General features: G+C 41.6%; 1 protein-coding gene across 1 annotated transcript; it reads right to left on the bottom strand.

Annotated features, from left to right (window-relative positions):
- Positions 1 to 8,994: 8,994 nt before the first annotated feature.
- Positions 8,995 to 11,376, bottom strand: LOC141093008 (C2 calcium-dependent domain-containing protein 4C-like). The gene is made up of 2 exons (XM_073579420.1): positions 11,232 to 11,376; positions 8,995 to 11,062 (listed from the first exon to the last, which is right to left on the bottom strand). The coding sequence occupies exon 2, from the start codon at positions 11,044 to 11,046 to the stop codon at positions 9,814 to 9,816; it is 1,233 nt and encodes a 410-aa protein (XP_073435521.1). The 5' UTR covers positions 11,047 to 11,062; positions 11,232 to 11,376; the 3' UTR covers positions 8,995 to 9,813.
- Positions 11,377 to 20,653: the final 9,277 nt, after the last annotated feature.

The raw sequence follows: 20,653 nt of genomic DNA, 5'->3' as shown, positions 1-20,653 counted from the left end.
GCAGCTTAATGACCAGGCCAATTTTTACAATTCTGACCACTGTCCCTTTATGAGGTTATAACTCTGGAACGCTTTAATGGATCCCGCTGATTCTGAGTTTGTTTTTTCGTGACATATTGTACTTCATGTTAGTGATAAAATTTATTCGCTAAGTCTTGTGTTTATTTATGAAAAAAACGGAAATATGGCAAAAATTTTGAAAATTTTGCAATTTTAAAACGAGAGATGTGTCACACAAATTTCTTAATAAATAACATTTCCAACATGTCTACTTTACATCAGCACAATTTTGGGAGCAAAATTTTTTTGTTAGGAAGTTATAAGGGTTAAAAGTTGACCAGCGATTTCTCATTTTTACAACAAAATTTACAAAACCATTTTTTTAGGGACCACATCATATTTAAAGTCATTTTGAGGGGTGTACATGACAGAAAATACCAAAAAGTGGCACCATTCTCAAAACTAGACCCCTCAAGGTGCTCAAAACCACATTCAAGAAGTTTATTAACCCTTTAAGTGCTTCACAGGAACTAAAGCAATGTGGAAGGAAAAAATTAACATTTAACTTTTTTTTGCAAAAAATTTACTTCAGAACCAATTTTTTTTATTTTCACAAGTGTTAAAAGAGAAAATCTACCACAAAATTTGTTGTACAATTTCTTCTGAATACGCCGATACCCCATATGTGGGGGTAAACCACTTTTTCAGCACACGGCAGAGCTTGCAAGGGATGGAGCGCCGTTTGACTTTTTCAACGCAGAATTGGCTGGAATTGAGATCGGATGCCATGTTGCGTTCGGAGAGCCCTTAATGTGCCTAAACAGTGGAAAACTCCAACAAGTGACCCCATTTTGGAAACTAGACCCATTAAGGAACTTATCTAGATGTGTGGTGAGAACTTTGAACCTTCAAGTGCTTCACAGAAGTTTATAACGTAGAGCCGTAAAAATAAGAAATCCATTTTTTTTCCACAAAAATGATCTTTTCTCCCCAAATTTTTATTTTTACAAGGGTAACAGGAGAAATCATACCCCCACAGTTATTGTGCGATTTGTCCTGAGTACGCTGATACCCCATATGTGGGGGAGAACCACTGTCTGTGCGCATGGGAGAGCTTGGAAGGGAAGGAGTGCCATTTTGGAATGCAGACTTTGATGGAATGGTCTGCGGGCATTATGTTGCGTTTGCAGAGCCCCTGATGGGCCTAAACAGTGGAAACTCCCAACAAGTGACCCCATTTTGGAAACTAGACCCATTAAGGAACTTATCTAGATGTGTGGTGAGGACTTTGAACCTTTAAGTGCTTCACAGAAGTTTATAACGTAGAGCTGTGAAAATAAAAAATCCATTTTTTTTCCACAAAAATTATCTTTTCGCCCCCAAATTTTTATTTTTACAAGGGTAACAGGAGAAATCATACCCCCACAGTTGTTGTGCGATTTGTCCTGAGTAGGCCGATACCCCATATGTGGGGGGGAACCACTGTTTGGGCGCATGGGAGAGCTCGGAAGGGAAGAAGTGCCATTTTGGAATGCAGACTTTGATGGAATGGTCTGAGAGCATCATGTTGCATTTGCAGAGCCCCTGATGGGCCTAAACAGTGGAAACCTCCAACAAGTGACCCCATTTTGGAAACTAGACCCATTAAGGAACTTATCTAGATGTGTGGTGAGGACTTTGAACCTTTAAGTGCTTCACAGAAGTTTATAAACGCAGAGCCGTGAAAATAAAAAGTCTTTTTTATTTCCACAAAAGTGATTTTTTAGACCCCAATTTTTAGACCCCCAAAGTTGGTAAATAGTGGAAACCCCTCAATTCTTGCTCCAACCCTAACCCCAACACACCCCTAACCCTAATCCCAACCCTAACCCTAATCCCAACCCTAGTCCCTAATCCTAATTCTAACCCTAATCCTAGCCCAACCCTAACCCTTGCCCAACCCTAACCCTAGCCCTAGCCCTAACCCTAACCCTAATGGAAAACTGAAAAAAAAAATATTTTCTTTATTTCATTATGTTTGCCTATATAAGGGGGTGATAAACGGGGGGGGTTATGTACTATTTTTTTTATTTTGATCACTATGATCGTTTATCATAGTGATCAAAATAATGAATGGAATCTGCCAGCCGGAGCCGGCAGATTCCCGGGGGGCGCACTGCGCATGCGCCCGCCATTTTCAAGATGGCGGCGCCCATTGGAGGACGCCGGCGGGACGCGGGACCACCGGGAGGGAAGTGAGGACCACGGAGAGGTACTGGGGGGATCGGGGACCCTATTTCTCTCTCCTCTGATGTGCGATCACATCAGAGGAAAGAGAAATTTAATGCATAATCACAGCTTTTTTTTTGCGGTCGCCGTCATAGGGTTAATAACGGCGATCGCAAAAGCGGGGACGGTAAAACCCGACCAATTCATGTTCTCTGGGGTCTCGGCTACCCCTGGCAGCCGAGACCCCGGAGAAAATCCAACATTGGGGGGCGCTATGTACTTTCTCCACAGCGCCGTGAATTAACGGTGCTGTGGTTTTAGTACCCTTAATTACCGCCGTTAAAAGGCGTATCGGCGGTCGTTAAGGGGTTAAAATGTGAAATGACAATGCACTCTGTTGCTTGCTCTTTACTTCTGATCAGAACTGGAGAGAGACCTCATTGTCATTGAGCACTCAGAGTAACAGTGCACAATGTTAAGATCCTACTGAGCATGAGGTGGAAATGACAACCGACTTATGTTCAGTAGAGCAGGCACTAGCCCACTGGCACAATTTTTAATATCTGGGTGTCTGGACACAATGAATCACAGTTCTGCTGTACAAACTAGGAATGGGGCATGCTGAGTTGTCAGTATGGTGATGGACAGCTCTGCCGTCTAATCTGATGCTGGGACGTGCTGAGCTGTCAGTGTCTGGAGTGACAGTTTAACTGTCCAATCAGGACCAGGGTGTGCCGGGGCTTCATCCATTTGTCTCTTGTCCAGAGTAATTACCTGGCTATTCAACCAGCTTTCTGCATTGCTGCCAATTGTAGCTTTGCTCATGTGTGTGCTTGCTCAGTTCTCCTTGTCTGATATTCTGAACTTTGCTGTTCGACCTTGCATTTGTCTTGACCATCCGTTTACCTTGCCCTTTTATCGTGATCCCCTACCTTCTTGGAATATTGACCTCGGACTGTTTCCTGACTACGCCTATGTATTTCCCCTCTATGATGTACTCTCTCGGCTTTTTACCTCTGACCTTTTGTCAACCCAGTACATTGTCTTATCCGTGATTAGTGACCAGAGTCACACCCAGCCCCTGAAACAAAGGTCATTGATGACACTTTGTTTCAGGAAGGGGGCAGAGGCTGTGGCAGTGAAGCAAAAATGAAGCATCATCAAAGAGGAAGTAGTAGAAAAACATAAAGCAGAGGGAAGGTTTGGGCCTTTTTAAATAAAATATATTACAAAAAAAGATTAGGTAATGACATTAAATAGATAGAGATTTAGGATTAAAATGAAATTTAGTTTTGGATCATCCCTTTAACTTTATCTCTGGAGCTACCAGCTTTCAGCCATACAGGCATGTTGAGGCTTGATGACATTCCCCTCCCTCGTCTTATTCCTTCTTCTCTCTTATGTTTCTCTATGCCCTGGCATACATGGTAACAAGATACAAATCCATGCAGATATTGCCCCTGGTCAAATTTGAATCCTGGACCTCAGCAGTCCCATCCCGTTGTTTATCTCTGAGATGATGTCCTGTACTCTGGCCAAGTGATTATCTACCCTTTTCCCAGTCCTTTATTATTTTCCTTGTCACTCCATCTCAGGAACATGTTGGCCTTGAACTTCTGCAGTGATATTTTCATGTAGCTGCAGAGTGAGCCCCCAGAATCAGTTGCAGGTCTCATTCAGACATCAGTGATTTTTCTGGTACACAAAAACAGGTCTGATTGTCATCAGCGTTTTTGATTTCCATCAGTGTTTGATCATTGCTTCAGTTTTTACCATCAGTGTTTCATCAATGATTTTCTTGTCTGAAAAACAGAAATTGCAAAGGTTTTCCTAATCAGTACATTGTTAAAAATGGGCAGCACACAGTTTGCACATCAATAATGTGTGCTGTCAGTGACATTTCACAAATCCATAGACTGATATGTGTAGTTTGACCTGTAACTCGGAACAAAAACTGAAATATTTCCGTGACTTTTTCCTGGACACGCAATCCATAAAAAAAGCACAAGCATGTGAATAGCACCATAGACTATCATTGGTATGCAATCAATCCGTGAAAAACAAAGAACAAGTTCATAACAAACAGATGTGTGAATGGGGCATTACTGGTGGGTAGTGATGAGCGAGTATACTCGTTGCTCGGGTCTCCCTGAGCATGCTCGGGTGGACTCCGAGTATTTTGGCGTGCTCGGAAATTTAGTTTCTGTCGCCTCAGCTGTATGATTTGCGACTGCTAGACAGCTTGAATACATGTATGGAATGTCTGTTTGTTAGGGAATTCCCACATGTATTCAGCCTGTCTGCAAGTCGCAAATCATGCAGCTGAGACGAAGAAAACGAAATCTCCGAGCACGCCAAAATACTCGGAGATCACCCGAGCAATGATGCTACTTGCCCATCACTACTGATGAGCTCTCGACACTCCAATTGGTCATTTCATAGACTGCTATGCAAATAGAATTATCTGAAAAGCATTCAGACAGACTAGACCAAGGGTCTCAAACACGCAGCCCACAGGTTGAGTCGGCAGACCAAGCCGTTATGGAGCCTGGCGTAGTGCCGCTTTCAACCCCCCCGCTGCATTAAACTTATCGGCATCATAGACGCTGATACAGTTGAAAGCAGTGATGGAGGAGAGAGCATCAGATGACACTCACTCTCCCATCACTTCTCTGCTTCTGACTCAGCGGGCACACGATGACCTGACTTCCTCATGCGCCACGCTGTGCCAGCAGTGGAGCCGATGAGACACTCTTCAGAAGCCAGAGCAGTGGTGGAACGGGGAAAGGTAAGTATTGTGTGTGCATTATAGTGTGTGTAATGCTGCTGGTTTGTCTGTGTGTTTGTGTGTAGGGGGCTGCATTATACTGTTTGGGGGTGCTGCATTATACTGTGTGTGTGTGGGGGTATTGTACTCTATGAGGGGGCTGTATTATACTCTATGAGGGGGCTGTATTATAGGTTATGAGTGGGGGATTGCATTATGGTCTATGAGGGGGCGCTGCATTATACTCGCAAGAGGGTTGCATTGTACTCTATGTGGGGGAGTTTCATTGTATTCTGAGAGGGCAATGCATACCAGGATAGGTATGAGGGGGCAATTCATACCAAGATAGGGATGAGGGGGCCATGCGTACCAGTATAGGGATGAGAGGGCCATGCATACCAGGATGGGGATGAGGTGAGGAGGCCATGCATACCAGGATGAGGATGAAGGGACAATGCATACCAGAATGGGGATGAGGGGACCATGCATACAAGGATGGGGATTAAGGGGCCACGCATACCAAGATGGGGATGAGGGGGGCTATGGATACCAGGATGGGGATGAGGGGACCATGCATACGAGGAGAGAGATGATTGGGGACATACAGAGTGGGTACAGAAAGTATTCAGACCCCTTACAATTTTTGACTCTTTTCTTCATTGCAGCCATTTGGTAAATTCAAAAAAGTTCATTTTTTCTCATTAATGAACACTCTGCACCCCATCTTGACTGAAAAAAAACTGAAATGTAGAAATTTTTGCAAATTTATTAAACAAGAAAAAATGAAATATCATATGGTTATAAGTATTCAAACCCTTTGCTCAGTGTTGAGTAGAAGCACCATTTTGAGCTAGTATAGCTTTGAGTCTTCTTGGGAATGATGTAACAAGTTTTTCACACCTGGATTTGGGGATCCTCTGCCATTCTTCCTTGAAGATCCTCTCCAGTTCCATCAGGTTGGATGGTGAACGTAGGTGGACAGCCATTTTCAGATCTCTCCAGAGACGCTCAACTGGGCTTAGATCAGGGCTCTGGCTGGGCCAGTCAAGAATAGTCACAGAGTTGTTCTGAAGCCACTCCTTTGTTATTTTAGCTGTGTGCTTAGGGTCATTGTCTTGTTGGAAGGTGAACCTTTGGCCAAGTCTGAGGTCCAGAGCACTCTGGAAGAGGTTTAGGCTGTGTTCACACATAGCGTTTTTTTTTGCGTTTTCGTGGCGATTTTAAATGCGCGATTTTGCCGCGAAAACGCAAAAAAAAAGCATCCCATGCAATCCTATGGCATTCCGCACATGCTGTGCTAATGCTGCAGATTTTTCGGCGGCGGAATTGCATCGCGGAAAAATACGCAGCATGCTCATTTTTTGTGCGGAATCGCGGGAAAATCCGCACACATAGGAATGCATTGTTCTGCTTACTTTCCGCATGTGGCTGTGCCCACCATGTGAAAAGTAAACAGAACATTTGTGGATGGTACCCACGGTCTGGAAGAGAGGAGATTCTCCTCCAGGCTCTGGGTACCATATCCATGTAAAAAACAGAATTAAAATAAAAAAAATCGTCATATTCTCACCTTCCGGCGTCCCTCGCAGCATCACCAGGCTTCAACGATGCTCCCGGCAACTCCCGTTCCCAGTGATGCATTGTGACAATGACTTTTGATGACGTTGTGGTCACGTGATACCATAGCGGTCTCACAAGACCGTGACGTCATCAAAGGTCATTGTCGCAATGCATCACTGGGAACAGGACCTGCCAGTAGCATCGCGATGATTGGGAACGCTGAGCGGGACGCCGGAAGGTGAGAAAAACACCATTTTTTATTTTTTTTTAATTAAATTTAACATTAGATCTTTTTACTACTGATGCTGCATAGGCAGCCTCAATAGTAAAAAGTTGGTCACACTCGTCAAACACTATGTTTGACGAGTGTGACCAACCTGTCAATCAGCTTTCCAAGCGATGCTACAGATCGCTTGGAAAACGCTAGCATTCTGCAAGCTAATTACGCTTGCAAATCGCTAGTTTTTCCGCGGGAAATAGGCGGTAATTAAAATGCGGTTTTCTCGCATATTTCCTGCGGAATGGAATTCTGGAATTGCCGCGGAAATTTCCGCAGCAGTTCTGCAACGTGTGCACATAGCCTTATACTTGGCAACCAGTCGTCCTGTCCCTGCAGCTGAAAAACACCCCCATAGCATGATGCTGCCACCACCATGTTTCACTATTGGGATTGTATTAGGCAGGTGATGAGTAGTGCCTGGTTTTCTCCACAAATACTGCTTAGAATTATGACCAAAAAGTTCTATCTTCGTTTCATCAGACCAGAGAATCTTATTTCTCATAGTCTGGGAGTCCTTCTTGTGTGTTGACCATGTGATAGCTCAGTTTTTCTTTTTTAATAAATTTGCAAAAAAAAATCTACATTTCTGTTTTTTTTAGTCAAGATGGGGTGCAGAGTGTACATTAATGCAAATGGCTGCAATGAAACAAAGAGTGAAAAATTTAAAGGGGTCTGAATACTTTCGTACCCACTGCATATACCAGGATGGGGGATATTAGGACAGAATTGACCACATTTTTTGCTTCACTTTTTTTCTATTTTCCTCCTCTCATACCTAGGGACATAACTACAATATGAGGACCTGGATGAGGACATGACTACAACATGGGAACTTGACTACAATATGGGGACCTGGGTATAAGGAAATGACTACAATATGGGGACCAGGATGGGGACATATCTACAATATTGGAACATGGCTACAATATAAGAACATGGATGGTGACCTAGCTGCAATATGGGGACATGTCTACAATATGGGGACATAACTACAATAATGGGACCTGGATATGGGAACATAACTACAGTATGAGTACACATTTGTTATCACTACATCCATAATGACCCAAGCTCTAAAAAATTAGAAAAAAAAAAACACGGGAAAAATGTTCAAAAGGTGTATAGTATGGTATCACTCTTTGTCCTTCAAAGAATGCGACTCCCCAAGTCCACATTTTTTTCTATATGCGGCCCATAAAACTAGCCGAGTTTGAGACTCCTGGACTAGGCACTATAAACAATTGGTACTGAACCATATACTGAATGATTATTAAACTGTTATTTAAGATATTAAACGATAAGTACGGTAACAAAAACTTTGAAAAGATCCCTGCTCTCACTGTCGAGTTGCTATTGGTCAATGAAATGACCTAGTTTTACATTTTCGACACTGTTTTATTGAAATAACCTGTGTGATGTTAATTCTTTCATGCGCTAAATACCCTTGGTCAGCAATTCATTTGACCTAGAAATTTTCAATAGTAAATTAAATAAGAAAGCACAGTGAGGGAACATTTTGTGCTCAGGAAAATTTGCCATGTTGGATTTTGCATGTAAAGTTACATTACGCTTGGTAAATAGACATAACTCCCACCTGTCCTGGACTAGTCAAGTTCATTAGCCTGTGCCGGGGATGCCGAGATTAAGTATTGGGAAGCTGGATTAATGCTCTAATTGGTATAGGGATAGTTTCTGAGCATTGCAAGATCTGATAGGTTTTCACCTGGAAAAGGCAAAACACTGGTCTTGAGCTACTGTCATGTTTAATTATTGGCATCGTCATTTACAACCTTACGATCTGTGCATTGGTCCTGAGTTTATGGCCCGGCAGGGTAAAGGTGATGAGCATATTAGTTAGTGTGTCCATGCTTTCATCTCATGGTTTAGGATCGTCAGTGTGAAAGGAAAAGCAAGGCTGTAGTTTATTCTTAGGGAAATATCATATCATTGTCAATATTTGCTACCTGCTTACAACTCATACTGCACACTCATGCATGCATCTACACGCATACACACACTAATGTTGATTTATAGTGGTTGCCATCATTGGAACACTGTTTAATGCTATAGTTAAGAGCTTTTCTGCTGTATAGAACCAAGTTATAAGACCTGAATATATATTTAGATATTTTTTTTTTCTTTATTAAAAAGTGCTCATATAACCCAATTGAACAACACATTTAATAAAATAAATAATTTATTAACTGAACCATAAAAAAATAAATTTTACAATATATAGGTATCATATTTGCAATAAATAAACTCAGAACTACATTCATAGTATTAAGTAAAATGCATATAAAAATAATTTTTAAAATAAAATTATTCAAAAAGTAAAATATAAAAATAATAAATACATATAAAACATAATTTTGCTACTAAAGCAACTATTTCCTTTTATAGAGAGCTGACGGTGATGCTCTGTATTGGGAATATTACTCAGAATGGTTGTACCTATTGCAAGATGAGCTAAGGTTTACAGGGATGTTGCCAATACAAAAAAAAAACCGAGTACAGATAACTTTTAATGCAGCATCAAATTTAGCAGAGATACATATAGGGGTATAAGTTTCTAAATGTCCTGTACATTTACAATGCTGCTTTAGAAAAGAGAAAGTCATCATTTAGCTGCTATCTGTAGATCATGGGTTGTTTGTGCCAATTATTCTCAATGTCTAGTTGCAAAAGAGAAGAACTGGCAGATCTCGGTCGAGGAAAGCAAACACAGAATCTTTCAGTCCTGGTTTTTCATCAAATAGGATTACATCTATGCCAAATACCAACTCACCACTTTTTAATAAAAAATGAATGGACATTGATAAACCTGCAGTTTTCAGATGCTTAAGTACTTTCATTGGAAATTTTCAGCTAGAACCTTCTTATAGAACATAAAAAGTCAATGTTGGACATAATGAAATGTTGAAGCCAGACATAATCAATATTTGTTCTTCTTTTGAGTATTTTAAAGTGCTTTGCAAACATCTTGAAACCCTTCTTCTCATGGAGAAAGAATGTTAAGCAAAGGAAGTTCACTTTGGCCGAGGATACAGTCTCTCTTCATGCTGCACATTTTGTTGATGACCTTTATTTTGAGACTGCGGCTATGTAGCTGAGTTTGAAACACATTCTCAAAGAAAAAGTCCTCATTGAAGATGGGGTTTCTACTCCTTCTGATGACAGTACTTCGCTGCTTCTGTTGTTTTCCAGGAGTGATGGAAAGCGTTACAAAACAGTTGATGGTTTTTGGGTCAGCATCTGGGTGGTAAAGTCCTTCAACACTTATGAGTCGGACACGAAGTCTCTGTGCTTCGGGGCAGTACTCTGTGGATAATCGAAGGGAACCTCCATTTTCTAGCAACACGGCATTTTCTGTCATAAATCTGCCTCTAGAATAGAAAAGGTCCATTGGAAATACAGAATCCATCATTCCATCAGAAACTCTCCGAATGATGTTAGGACTACCATCTGTGGAACTGCACTCATCAGCCGAGAGTGAATTATTTCTGGACATCCCTGACTTCCCCTTCCTTCTGAGAGTTTTAGAGAAGAGCTTGTCTTGGCTTAGAGCTTTCAGTAAAGAGTTACACCGAGGTGGAGATCTGTGAAGCGAAGGAGAACTAAAAGGTGAAGAGTCTGTGGAAGATGAGGTTTCGCTGTCCAAGGTGCCAGACCGGCTCAATGACCTCAGTTTTAATGTTGTGAAACTACTGCAAGATGACGCCCGGTGCCATGCAGATGTGTTTGAGCGCGATTTAGGCAGCAAAATTGGAAGGGTGGCAGGGTCATTGTGGAAGAGAGATTCTTTTCTTCTAGTGTTTGGGCTTTCCAATAAGGTGCAGAATCCATAGGAAGTTTGAGCTTTGGGAAGATGTGGCAAGGAAAGGGCTGCTTGTGCCTGAGGGTCTGCATTCGTACTTTCTTCTTCCAGGGCTTCTTCTGCACTGTCCACCTGGATAATATGTGTCTCTGACGTGTCAAAATCTTCACTTTCAAAAGCTGCTCCACAGAGGTCAGGAACAGACCTATAAAGAGATTTCATTCTCATACCTCTCTGTGATGAAAGAAGAGGGGGGATGCAGAACTCGGGGATTCTGTCCGGAGTTAATACATTTGGACAAGGCATAAAACGCTGGGTCTTGTCAAGATAGGCGCCCCTCGATGTGGGAACAGACATATGTCCCTGCATTTCTGGTGTCGATAGCTTCTCCAAAAGCCACATAAGTGTTGTCATATGCTTTAGAATTGTCCTGTAAAAATAATAATAAAAAAGTGAGAATTTGCTAAACCCGTGTAACAAAACATGATTTACAATATGGTGCAATACAGTTACAGATAAGCAGATGTTTAACTCTTGTGAATTAAATCAAACCAATCAAAATGTAGACAAAAAAGAAGAATCTAAAATACAATATTTACCTGTAGCAGTGGTGAAATCCTGTTCACATCACCAATAAAAAGTTCTCTGTAAGATGAGCTGTTCCAGGAGCCAGCAAGGAAATCAGTGCTATGTAGCCCTGAGCAGTGAGTGAGCTCAGCAGCCTCCGTCACCTGCTTTTATACCTAAATTGAGCTGTTCTGTGGCCAATTGGAAGCAAGTGGGTGGCGCACATCTATGAGTGGAAAGAGACACGAGGCGACACCGTGACACAACGGAGCTTTGTGATAACACTTCCTACGTTCACAATCCCTTTGACAGACCCGGAGTAAGAACACGCGCTCTAAATGAACACTTGTAGGCTATATACTAAACCCTACTTTATTTACGGTTACAATGTACACAGATAAACAATGCAAATAAATAAATAGAACACAATAATAAGTTACTGTAAGCAAAGAGATTTGTGATTCAATCGGTTAAAGCCTAAATCCACTCAAAGCTTGGAAATTCCGATCTGACCGGCGTTAACCCCAAGAAACCCGCATACGATCACCATCACGTATCATTCTTACAAGCTGCCAGGAACTTGAAACGAAGGAAGGTATTTCGTGAAGTTGGAGCCAAAATACAGAACTAGTCATAATCCGCTGACCCTACGTACCCCGCTAGTATCAACAGTATTGTTCTGCGCTGCGTCTGCTGCCAATAGCTGCTTATTAATTACAATAACAGAGCTGGGTTTTAGAAGTGTGACATTACAGGAATTATGAGCAGCGTTTCCTGTAAAGAGTTCAGCTACAGACAATAAAGCAGATCAGCCAGCCCAGGCGAGGAGAACAGTTACTCATGGAGAACAGAGGACTCCTAGAGGACTTCTAGTTATTAGTTCAATAAACTTCTGGCACGTCACCAACACATATCAGAAGATAATAACAATGGGACTTACTGTATTGCAAATTGCTGGGCTAATCCAAAACATCATACAAATGAATCGAGAAGTCATATTGCCGTAAAAAATTTACAATTTTTATTGGATAATTATTAAAATGGAACAAAAACCACTTATTAAAAATGAATAAGAAATGGGGACAAACAAGCAAAAAAAGGCCACTGGAGGGAAAAAATCATGTAATAGCAAAGGGAATGCTGGAGTTTATTCCACAATGTTAATAAATCAGGCGTCTAAATATATCAAGTGTCATCATCCATGCTGGATCATGACAGATAAAAAGCACTAGTAACCTTTTTTTTCCTTAAGCTGTGTGCTTGGAGTTGGTTTTGCCCCCCCCCGGTGGCCATTAGGGTCATTGCACTGTGGTGGTTTCAGTTCTAGTTTTTCCCCCCGGTGGCCGTTAGGGTCATTGCACTTGATGTTTTCTTTGCTTTGCTTTTTGCCCCCGGTGGTCACTGGGATTATAGCAGCTTTTGGCCCCTGATCATTTGACCATTCCCTTTTCCTATATAGGGTCACATGGTCTATGAGCAGGTGTTGGTGATATTGCTCATTTCCAACCAAGACTGGTGAAGGAAGGAACTACAGGGAGCAGCTCAGGGGTGCTCTGGTGTAAAGTTTGGTGAAGGAAGGAATTACAGAGAGGTGTTCTTTGCAGCTCTGACAAAGCTTGGAGAAGTAGCAGCTAGTCTGAGGAAAGCTGCATTCTGGTGGTGGACTCTGTTGCTGGGAGCAATAGCAACAGAGCAAAGCTAAGTGGTGTTTCCCTGTTTGAATTTTCCCTGGTGTGTATTAGTACAGCGGTTGGGCCAGTGCCTGCACCACCCAGCTCCCTAGCAAGGGATAGGTGAAGGGTGTGCTAGGGTGACAGGTTCCGGCTCGGCGACAGGTGAGGAGCCTGTATAGGATACATTAGGAGTGTGAGGGACACTGACTCAGCTGAGTGCAGGAGGTCTCCACGTCCCCGTTCCCTATCACAGGGCCCACCGTTGTAACTGTTTCCCCTTCCCCCGTGTCTTGTTGTTTTAGTTACCGGCCTGCTGGTCGTGTCTCACAGGATGGGTCGACGTGATATCAAGCAGCCAAAAGAAAGGCTTGCAAAGATTCACATTAAAAGGCCAAAAAAAGCCTTACAAAATTTGTATGATCATAATAGAAATCACAATATGCCATATCATGAGTCAACAACAACAAAGCATTATCCTTATATAAATAATGTGAAAAGTAGCTTGCAAAATTGCCTATAAATAGTTTACCCTAGCACCCAATGTATCCCTATTCATACCATAATAGTGCGATTGAGGCTGGACATAGAAGAAGCACCACGAGCTCGTCGGGGTTGCCACGGCCCATCTGGAGGTATGATATATCACAAGTAGCCGCCATATACTTTTCCTCTATTACTTGTCCCTTATGTCCAGCCTCAATCGCACTATTATGGTATGAATAGCAATACATTGGGCGCTAGGGTATATGTGATATGTGATGTGACAGATCAGCGATCTGTCACATGACAGCTATGTCCCCCCTGGGACAATGTAATAAAGTTAAAAAAAAGTGTAAAAATAATTTTAAAAAAATCGCTAAATAAATTAAAAAAAAAAAATATTCCCTAATAAATTCATTTTTTGGAAATGAAAAAAAAAAAACAATAAAAGTACACATATTTGGTATCGCCGCATCCGTAATGACCTGCCCTATACAACTGTCCCATTAGTTAACCCCTTTAGGGAACCCCTTAAAAAATAAAAATAAAAAACGAAGCAAAAAATAATGATTTATTATCATACCGCCGAACAAAAAGTGCAATAACGCGCAATCAAAAAGACGCATACAAATATCCATGGTACCGCTGAAAATGTCATCTTGTCCTGCAAAAAATGAGCCACCATACAGCATCATCAGCAAAAAAATATAAAAGTTATAACTTGCAGAATAAAGCGATGCAAAGATAATTATGTTTTATATAAAATTGTTTGCATTGCATAAAAGCGCCAAAACATAAAAAAATGACCTAAATGAGTTATTGCTGTAACTGTACTGACCCAAAGAATAAAAGGACTTTATCAATTTTACCGCACGCGGAACGGTGTAAGCGCACCCCCCAAAAGAAATTCATGAAACGCTGTTTTTTGTTCATTCTGTGTCCCAAAAATCGGAATAAAAAGCGATCAAAAGATGTCACGTGCCCGAAAATGATAACAATAAAAACATCAACTCGTCCCGCAAAAAATAAGACCTCACATGACTCGGTGGGTCAAAATATGGAAAAATTATAGCTCTCAGAATGTGGTGATGCAAAAACTATTTTTACAATAAAAAGCGTCTTTTAGCGTGCGACAGCTGCCAAACATAAAAACCCGCTATAAATAGTAAATCAAACCCCCCGTTATCACCCCCGTAGTTAGGGGAAAGTAATAAAATTAAAAGAAAATGTATTTATTTCCATTTTCCCATTAGGGCTAGGGTTAGGGCTAGGGTTAGGGCTGAGATTAGGGTTAGGGGTGGAGTTATAATTGGGGGGTTTCCACTGTTTGGGCACATGAGGTGCTCTCCAAATGCAACATGGCGTCTGATCTCAATTCCAGCCAATTCTGCGTTGAAAAGTCAAATGGTGCTCCTTCCCTTCCAAGCTCTGCCATGCGCCCAAACAGTGGTTTACCCCAACATCAGCCTACTCAGGACAAATTGCAATGCAACTTTTGGGGTCCAATTTCTCCTGTTACCCTTAGGAAAATAAAAAATTGGGGGAGTTATAAACTTCTGTGAAGCACTTGCGGGTTCAAAGTGCTCACCACACATCTAGATAAGTTCCTTGGGGAGTCTAGTTTCCAAAATATGGTAACTTGTGGGGAGTTCCAATAGTTTAGGTACATCAGGGGCTCTTCAAACGCGACATGACACCCGCAGACCATTCCATCAAAGTCTGCATTCCAAAACGTCACTACTTCCCTTCCGAGCCCCGACGTGTGCCAATACAGTGGTTTTCTCCCACATATGGGGTATCAGCCTACTCAGGACAAATTGTACAACAACAATTTCTCCTGTTACCCTTGGGAAAATAAAAAAATTGGGGACTAAATGATCATGTTTGTGGAAAAAATACGATTTTTGTATTTTCACGCCCGGGCGTTATAAACTTCTGTGAAGCACGGGGGGGTTCAAAGTGCTCACCACAGATCTAGATAAGTTCCTTGGGGGGGTCTAGTTTCCAAAATGGTGTCATTTGTTGGGGGTTTTCACTGTTTTGGTACATCAAGAGCATTGCAAACGCGACATGGTGTCCAATCTCAATTTCAGCCAAAAACGTCAACTGGCGCTGCTTCCCTTCCGAGCTCTGCCATGCGCCCAAATAGTGGTTTACCCCCACATGTGGGGTATCAGCGTACTCAGGACAAATTGCACAATAACTTTTAGGGTCCTGATACCCTTGAAAAAATAAGAATTGAGGGTGAAAAGATCATTTTTGTGGAAAAAATATGATTTTTTAATTGTACAGTTGTACGTTATAAACTTCTGTGAAGCCCTTGTGGGTTCAAAGTTCTCACCACATATCTAGATAAGTTCCTTGGGGGGTCTAGTTTCCAAAATGGGGCCACTTGTGGGGGGTTTCCACTGTTTAGGTACATCAGGGGCTCTCCAAACATGACATGGAGCCCGATCTGAATTCCAGCCAATTTTGCATTGAAAAAGTCAAACGGCACTCCTTCCATTCTGAGCTCTGCCATGCGCTGAAACAGTGGTTCCCCCCCACATATCAGGTATCAGCGTACTCAGAACAAACTGCACAATAACTTTTGCAGTCCAATTTCTCCTGTTACCCTTGGTAAAATAAAAAAATTGAACCTGAAGTATTTTTTTTGTGAAAAAAAGTTAAATGTTCATTTTTTTTTTTTAAATATTCAAAAAATTCCTGTGACGCACCTGAAGGGTTAATAAACTTCTTGAATGTGGTTTTGAGCACCTTAAGGGGTGCAGTTTTTAGAATGGTGTCACTTTTGGGTATTTTCTATCATATAGATGCCTCAAAGTGGCTTCAAATGTGATGTGGTCCGTAAAAATAAAATGGTGTTGCAAAAATGAGAAATCGCTGGTCAACTTTTAACCCTTATAACTTCCTAACAAAAAAAAATTTTGGTTCCAAAATTCTGCTGATGTAAAGTAAACATGTGGGAAATGTTACTTATTAAGTTTTTTTGTGTGCCGTATCTCTGTGATTTAAGGGCATAAAAATTCAAAGTTGGAAAATTGCGAAATTTTCAACATTTTCGCCAAATTTCCGTTTTTTTCACAAATAAAAGCAAGTTATTTGAATGAAATTTTACCACTAACATGAAGTACAATATGTCACAAGAAAACATTGCCAGAATCACCAGGATCCATGGAAGTGATCCCCACTCAGTGCTATCTTCTCCTGCTTAACTGACAGCTCCTTTGCTGTGTGGCTTCAAGAAATCTAGTGATAATAGGTGGCACCAGAGTTGTAGTGATCTTCCTCTCAGGACAGAATATTTTCATATTTCAATTCCCAGAGGAGCATTCCATGGCCAATTAGTCTCCTTATGCCAACTTGGCACTCTCCCATATACCATTGATCTTTGACCAGAATGTCATACAGAATATTGCACTGGTTGAGACCTTCGATGCAGGTCTTGGGGTTGCTTCAGAGAAGTTAAAAGTCTCCGCTGTGCAGAATAGACAAAGGGATGGGATGAGCTGCCGACAGCAGAGAAGCAGGTGCGGAGATTCAGGAGCAAGTGCTAGTGTAGCAGCAGAAGGACATAAGGCTTCCAAACTTGCTGTGAATCTCTGAAGAGCCTGAAAAATGTGAACCTGGCTATCTGTATATATGAATCCTCCAGGTAAACAGATTTTGCTTAGATCCTTCTATTCTGTTTCCCATCAATGTCTGTACTTTCTGGTCACACTGACATAGATATTTAAAATTACAGGCTGGAGGAGGACCTGGGAAGCGCTGGAACAGTGATTAGTAAGGTGCGCTTTACATTTTTTTAACTATTTTACACTAATATAATTTTTTTTAGTTAAACCACTTTAAAAGCCTTTTAATGAAATAAACGTGTAAAATGTACTGCACTAGAATAGAGTGCCACCTGCTGGTCAAGTACAACTATTCAAAGAAAAGAATAAAAAAAATCTTGGAGGACTTTTCAACTGCAGGATATTTCTTTTATGGACTTTAAGCTTTTGCTAGTCCCCTAAATTTCATCAGATAAATGATTGTTTTAGAATAGTAAATGTGAAAGCATTAGTAAGCATATGGGAACAATTGACAAAGCCAGTCTTTTTCATGATTATACACCTATAGCAATAGCATATTTCTTACTGTCAGTACATGGTTGTGATTATGGGATTATGCATTCTCAGCTACTTCTCTGACTGGAATCTCAATTCTACAGGGAGATTCAGGGCTTCAGTAACAGTGATAGTTCTGAGCCCCTGAATAAATAATTGCCCCTCACTATATTCTTTGCACAAAATATGACCCACATACTGTCCCTCTTATCGTACATGCCCCTCCACACTACGCTCTCCTTTTCATCCTGGGCTCCCTCTTCACAATGTCCGCTCACACTGTCTGCTCTCTTCGCTCAGTCTCAATACTGTGCGCTCTCATCACACTCCCCCTCCTTGGTTTACTATCCCCTCATGGCTGTGTCCTTACACTGTCCCCACATGCTACCCCCACACACTATTCAGTCTATATTCTCCGTCCATTCACTTTTCTCCCCCCCACACTGTCTCCTCACACTATTCATGCCACGCTGGTGTTGGGGCTTACCAGGTCCCCAGAACTAGGGGCGCCCTGGTCTAGCTCTATCCCCCAGATTACTCCTGAAGGTGGATAAGCCAGGTTATCGTGCCTTACTGTGCTCTTATATCTACCCTGATCTGTCCCCAAACCGGATAGTGGGAAGCTGAAGTGTACAGGAACAAACTCACCAGACAAACAAACAAGGGAATACAGATACTGTAGGTGTAAAAGAAAATACCAAACATACAAAATACACACACCAAACAACAGAGTAAGAGTTAAAGGAAGGACAAACCAAATAGGAGAGGATGAGGATGTGCACAGACACAAAACTCCAAGCAATAGTCTCCTGAAAAATCTCCAAACACCAACTACAACCACAAACAACACAACCAGTTCCAAACCAAGCAGTAAGAACCAACACTGGCAATCCCCATATGTCAGAGGCAAGCATATATAGCAGAGGGGAGTGGCCAACACTGAACAGCTGAGACAATCCAAGTAGGAAAGCTCCAGGAGCTTCATCTGAACAGATTAACCCTTGCGCAGCTAGCAAGGAAAAAACCTGCACTGTTTAATACGGTGGTAAAGTACTTCTAATCAGTGCAGGAATGCGTAAAACCAAACACCAATGTCTTCTGGCCCTCTGTTTCAGTATACCTGTGACAACTCTCCTCAATAGTGTCGTCACACATTTTCCCCTCCCTCCTCATACTGTCTCCTCTCACATCCCCCCTGCCAACCATAATGTCTCCTCATATTTTTACCCCCTCGCTCTCGATACTGCCTCCTCACACATCCGATGACTCTCCATACTGTGACTACACCCATCTCCATTTTCCGAAATCCGTAACGTTTTAATATTTTTGAATATTGGGATGTGTGAGGGCTTATTTTTTGGATGGCGATCTGACGTCTTTACTGATACCATTTTGGGACAGATGCAATGTTATGATTGCCTCTTATTGCATTTTATTGCAATTTTGCTGCTGGCAAAAAAAAAATTGTAATTCTGGTGTTTTCAGTATTTTGATTATTTTTGCTCTGCTTCAGGATTTTAAAAATGCCTTATGGTAGAAAAGAATATCATTGCTTTGAAGCATCTGCTGATGGAAAAATGCTCCAAACTAGATACTGTCCAAAGAAAAGGCTGCAAAAAACGCTTTCAGAATTATACAGCAAAAAACGCTTGATAAAATGTTTAAAATGGCTTCAGAAAGCAAAAATAAAAAAAACTCACCAAGAAAGCAGTTTTTTCAGTGTGTTTTTTTGCATACGTCTTTAGCGCATTGTTTGTCATGTCCGATATTTGGCTTTGACGAAACTTTATTGATGCAGTCATGTGCAGATTACATGTGTTTTTAGCGTGTTACCGCAAAGGAAACATTAAAAACACGTGTTTATACCTGAAGATCTTCTGTATCTAATGCAAGTCTATAGGAAAAACCCGTACATAAAACTATGTTGTGTCGTGTTTTTACTTTAATGGCTCTTTTGCTTTAATTTCACCTCCGCTAAGACAATATTCAGTTACGTAATTTAACCCTCGTATTTTCAGCACACTTTTTACCTAACACAAGGTTGGTGAAAGGTATCATGCTGCGAAAAAGATATTTGTAAGTTGGAACAAAAGCAAGCCCGGGGCACTTTCAATGTTTACCTACGTAACTAGATGCATTTATAGCAAGAACAGAACACACTCAGCGTAATGTATTCAGGTGCCAAATGGACCGCTGTTTATACAAATCTAAAAATATATTTATATGGCCTACCTTATATTTACTATGTAAATGATCAAATCAGAAGACGTAGAATAGTCAACATTTCTATTATTATTTTTTTCTTTCTAAAGGAAACCCTGCTGTCTTATTTTCTTGCTCCACGCTTGCCAGCTGTACTGCCAGTTCATTCCATGGGCTGTGACAATGAACATAATCTCTCAAGCATCTGAAATTCTGCCTTATTATCCTGACATAACTACAGGTTGCTAGCCCTTATCTTTCTATATCAATTTTGTCTTGTCCTAGTAGTATGCCCATTGTCAGTATGAAAAATAACTTGGAAAAAAAGCTTTCCCAGGCTTATTCCAACACTTTGCTGGTGGCCTCCAGTTCTGCCCGCTGACTTGTTGGTCTTCCTTCCGTTCTTTCTGATACAGCCCCCAATAAAATTTCAGATTTGACTCCAGGACTTCAATCAGAACAGTTTCCATCAGTATAGACCAGGGGTCTCAAATACGCGGCCCAAGGTCTGCATACAGCCCAGAGGCACTGTAACCACCTTGGCATCACTGCCTGTTTCAGGGGCCTACGACAGCAGCATTTTACTTCAGCTGAATGTGCATCCTTAGACGCACATTCATTTAAAATGATGTACCTGCTGTGGTGGGGAGGTGGGGGGCTCGGCAGGGGCGGGACACAGAGACATGAGCCGGCTGCCACGGCTAACCCCTGTGCCCTCTGCTAAAGATAAATTAATATTCATGACTCTCCACACCCATGGGAGTGGAGGGCATTGAAAATTCATTTCTCTTTAATAGCGGGTACAGTAAGCACAGCCGCCTGCTTCCTGCAGCGGCTGGGCGATCACGTGTGCCCGCTACTAAAGGGAATGAATATTTACTGCTCTTCACACCTATGGTAGTGGAGAGCAGTAAATGTTCACTCCCTTACGTAGCCTGCATACGTGATCGCCCGGCCTCAGGAAGCCGGCTACTGTGCCCACTATTAAAG

This window comes from Dendrobates tinctorius, unplaced genomic scaffold (genome assembly GCF_039654945.1).
Source record: "Dendrobates tinctorius isolate UK_male_01 unplaced genomic scaffold, ASM3965494v1 ptg000062l, whole genome shotgun sequence".
NCBI classification, from domain to species: Eukaryota; Metazoa; Chordata; class Amphibia; order Anura; family Dendrobatidae; genus Dendrobates; species Dendrobates tinctorius.
Note: the sequence above shows the minus strand (reverse complement) of the source record. Positions and strands in the feature narration are given on the sequence as shown.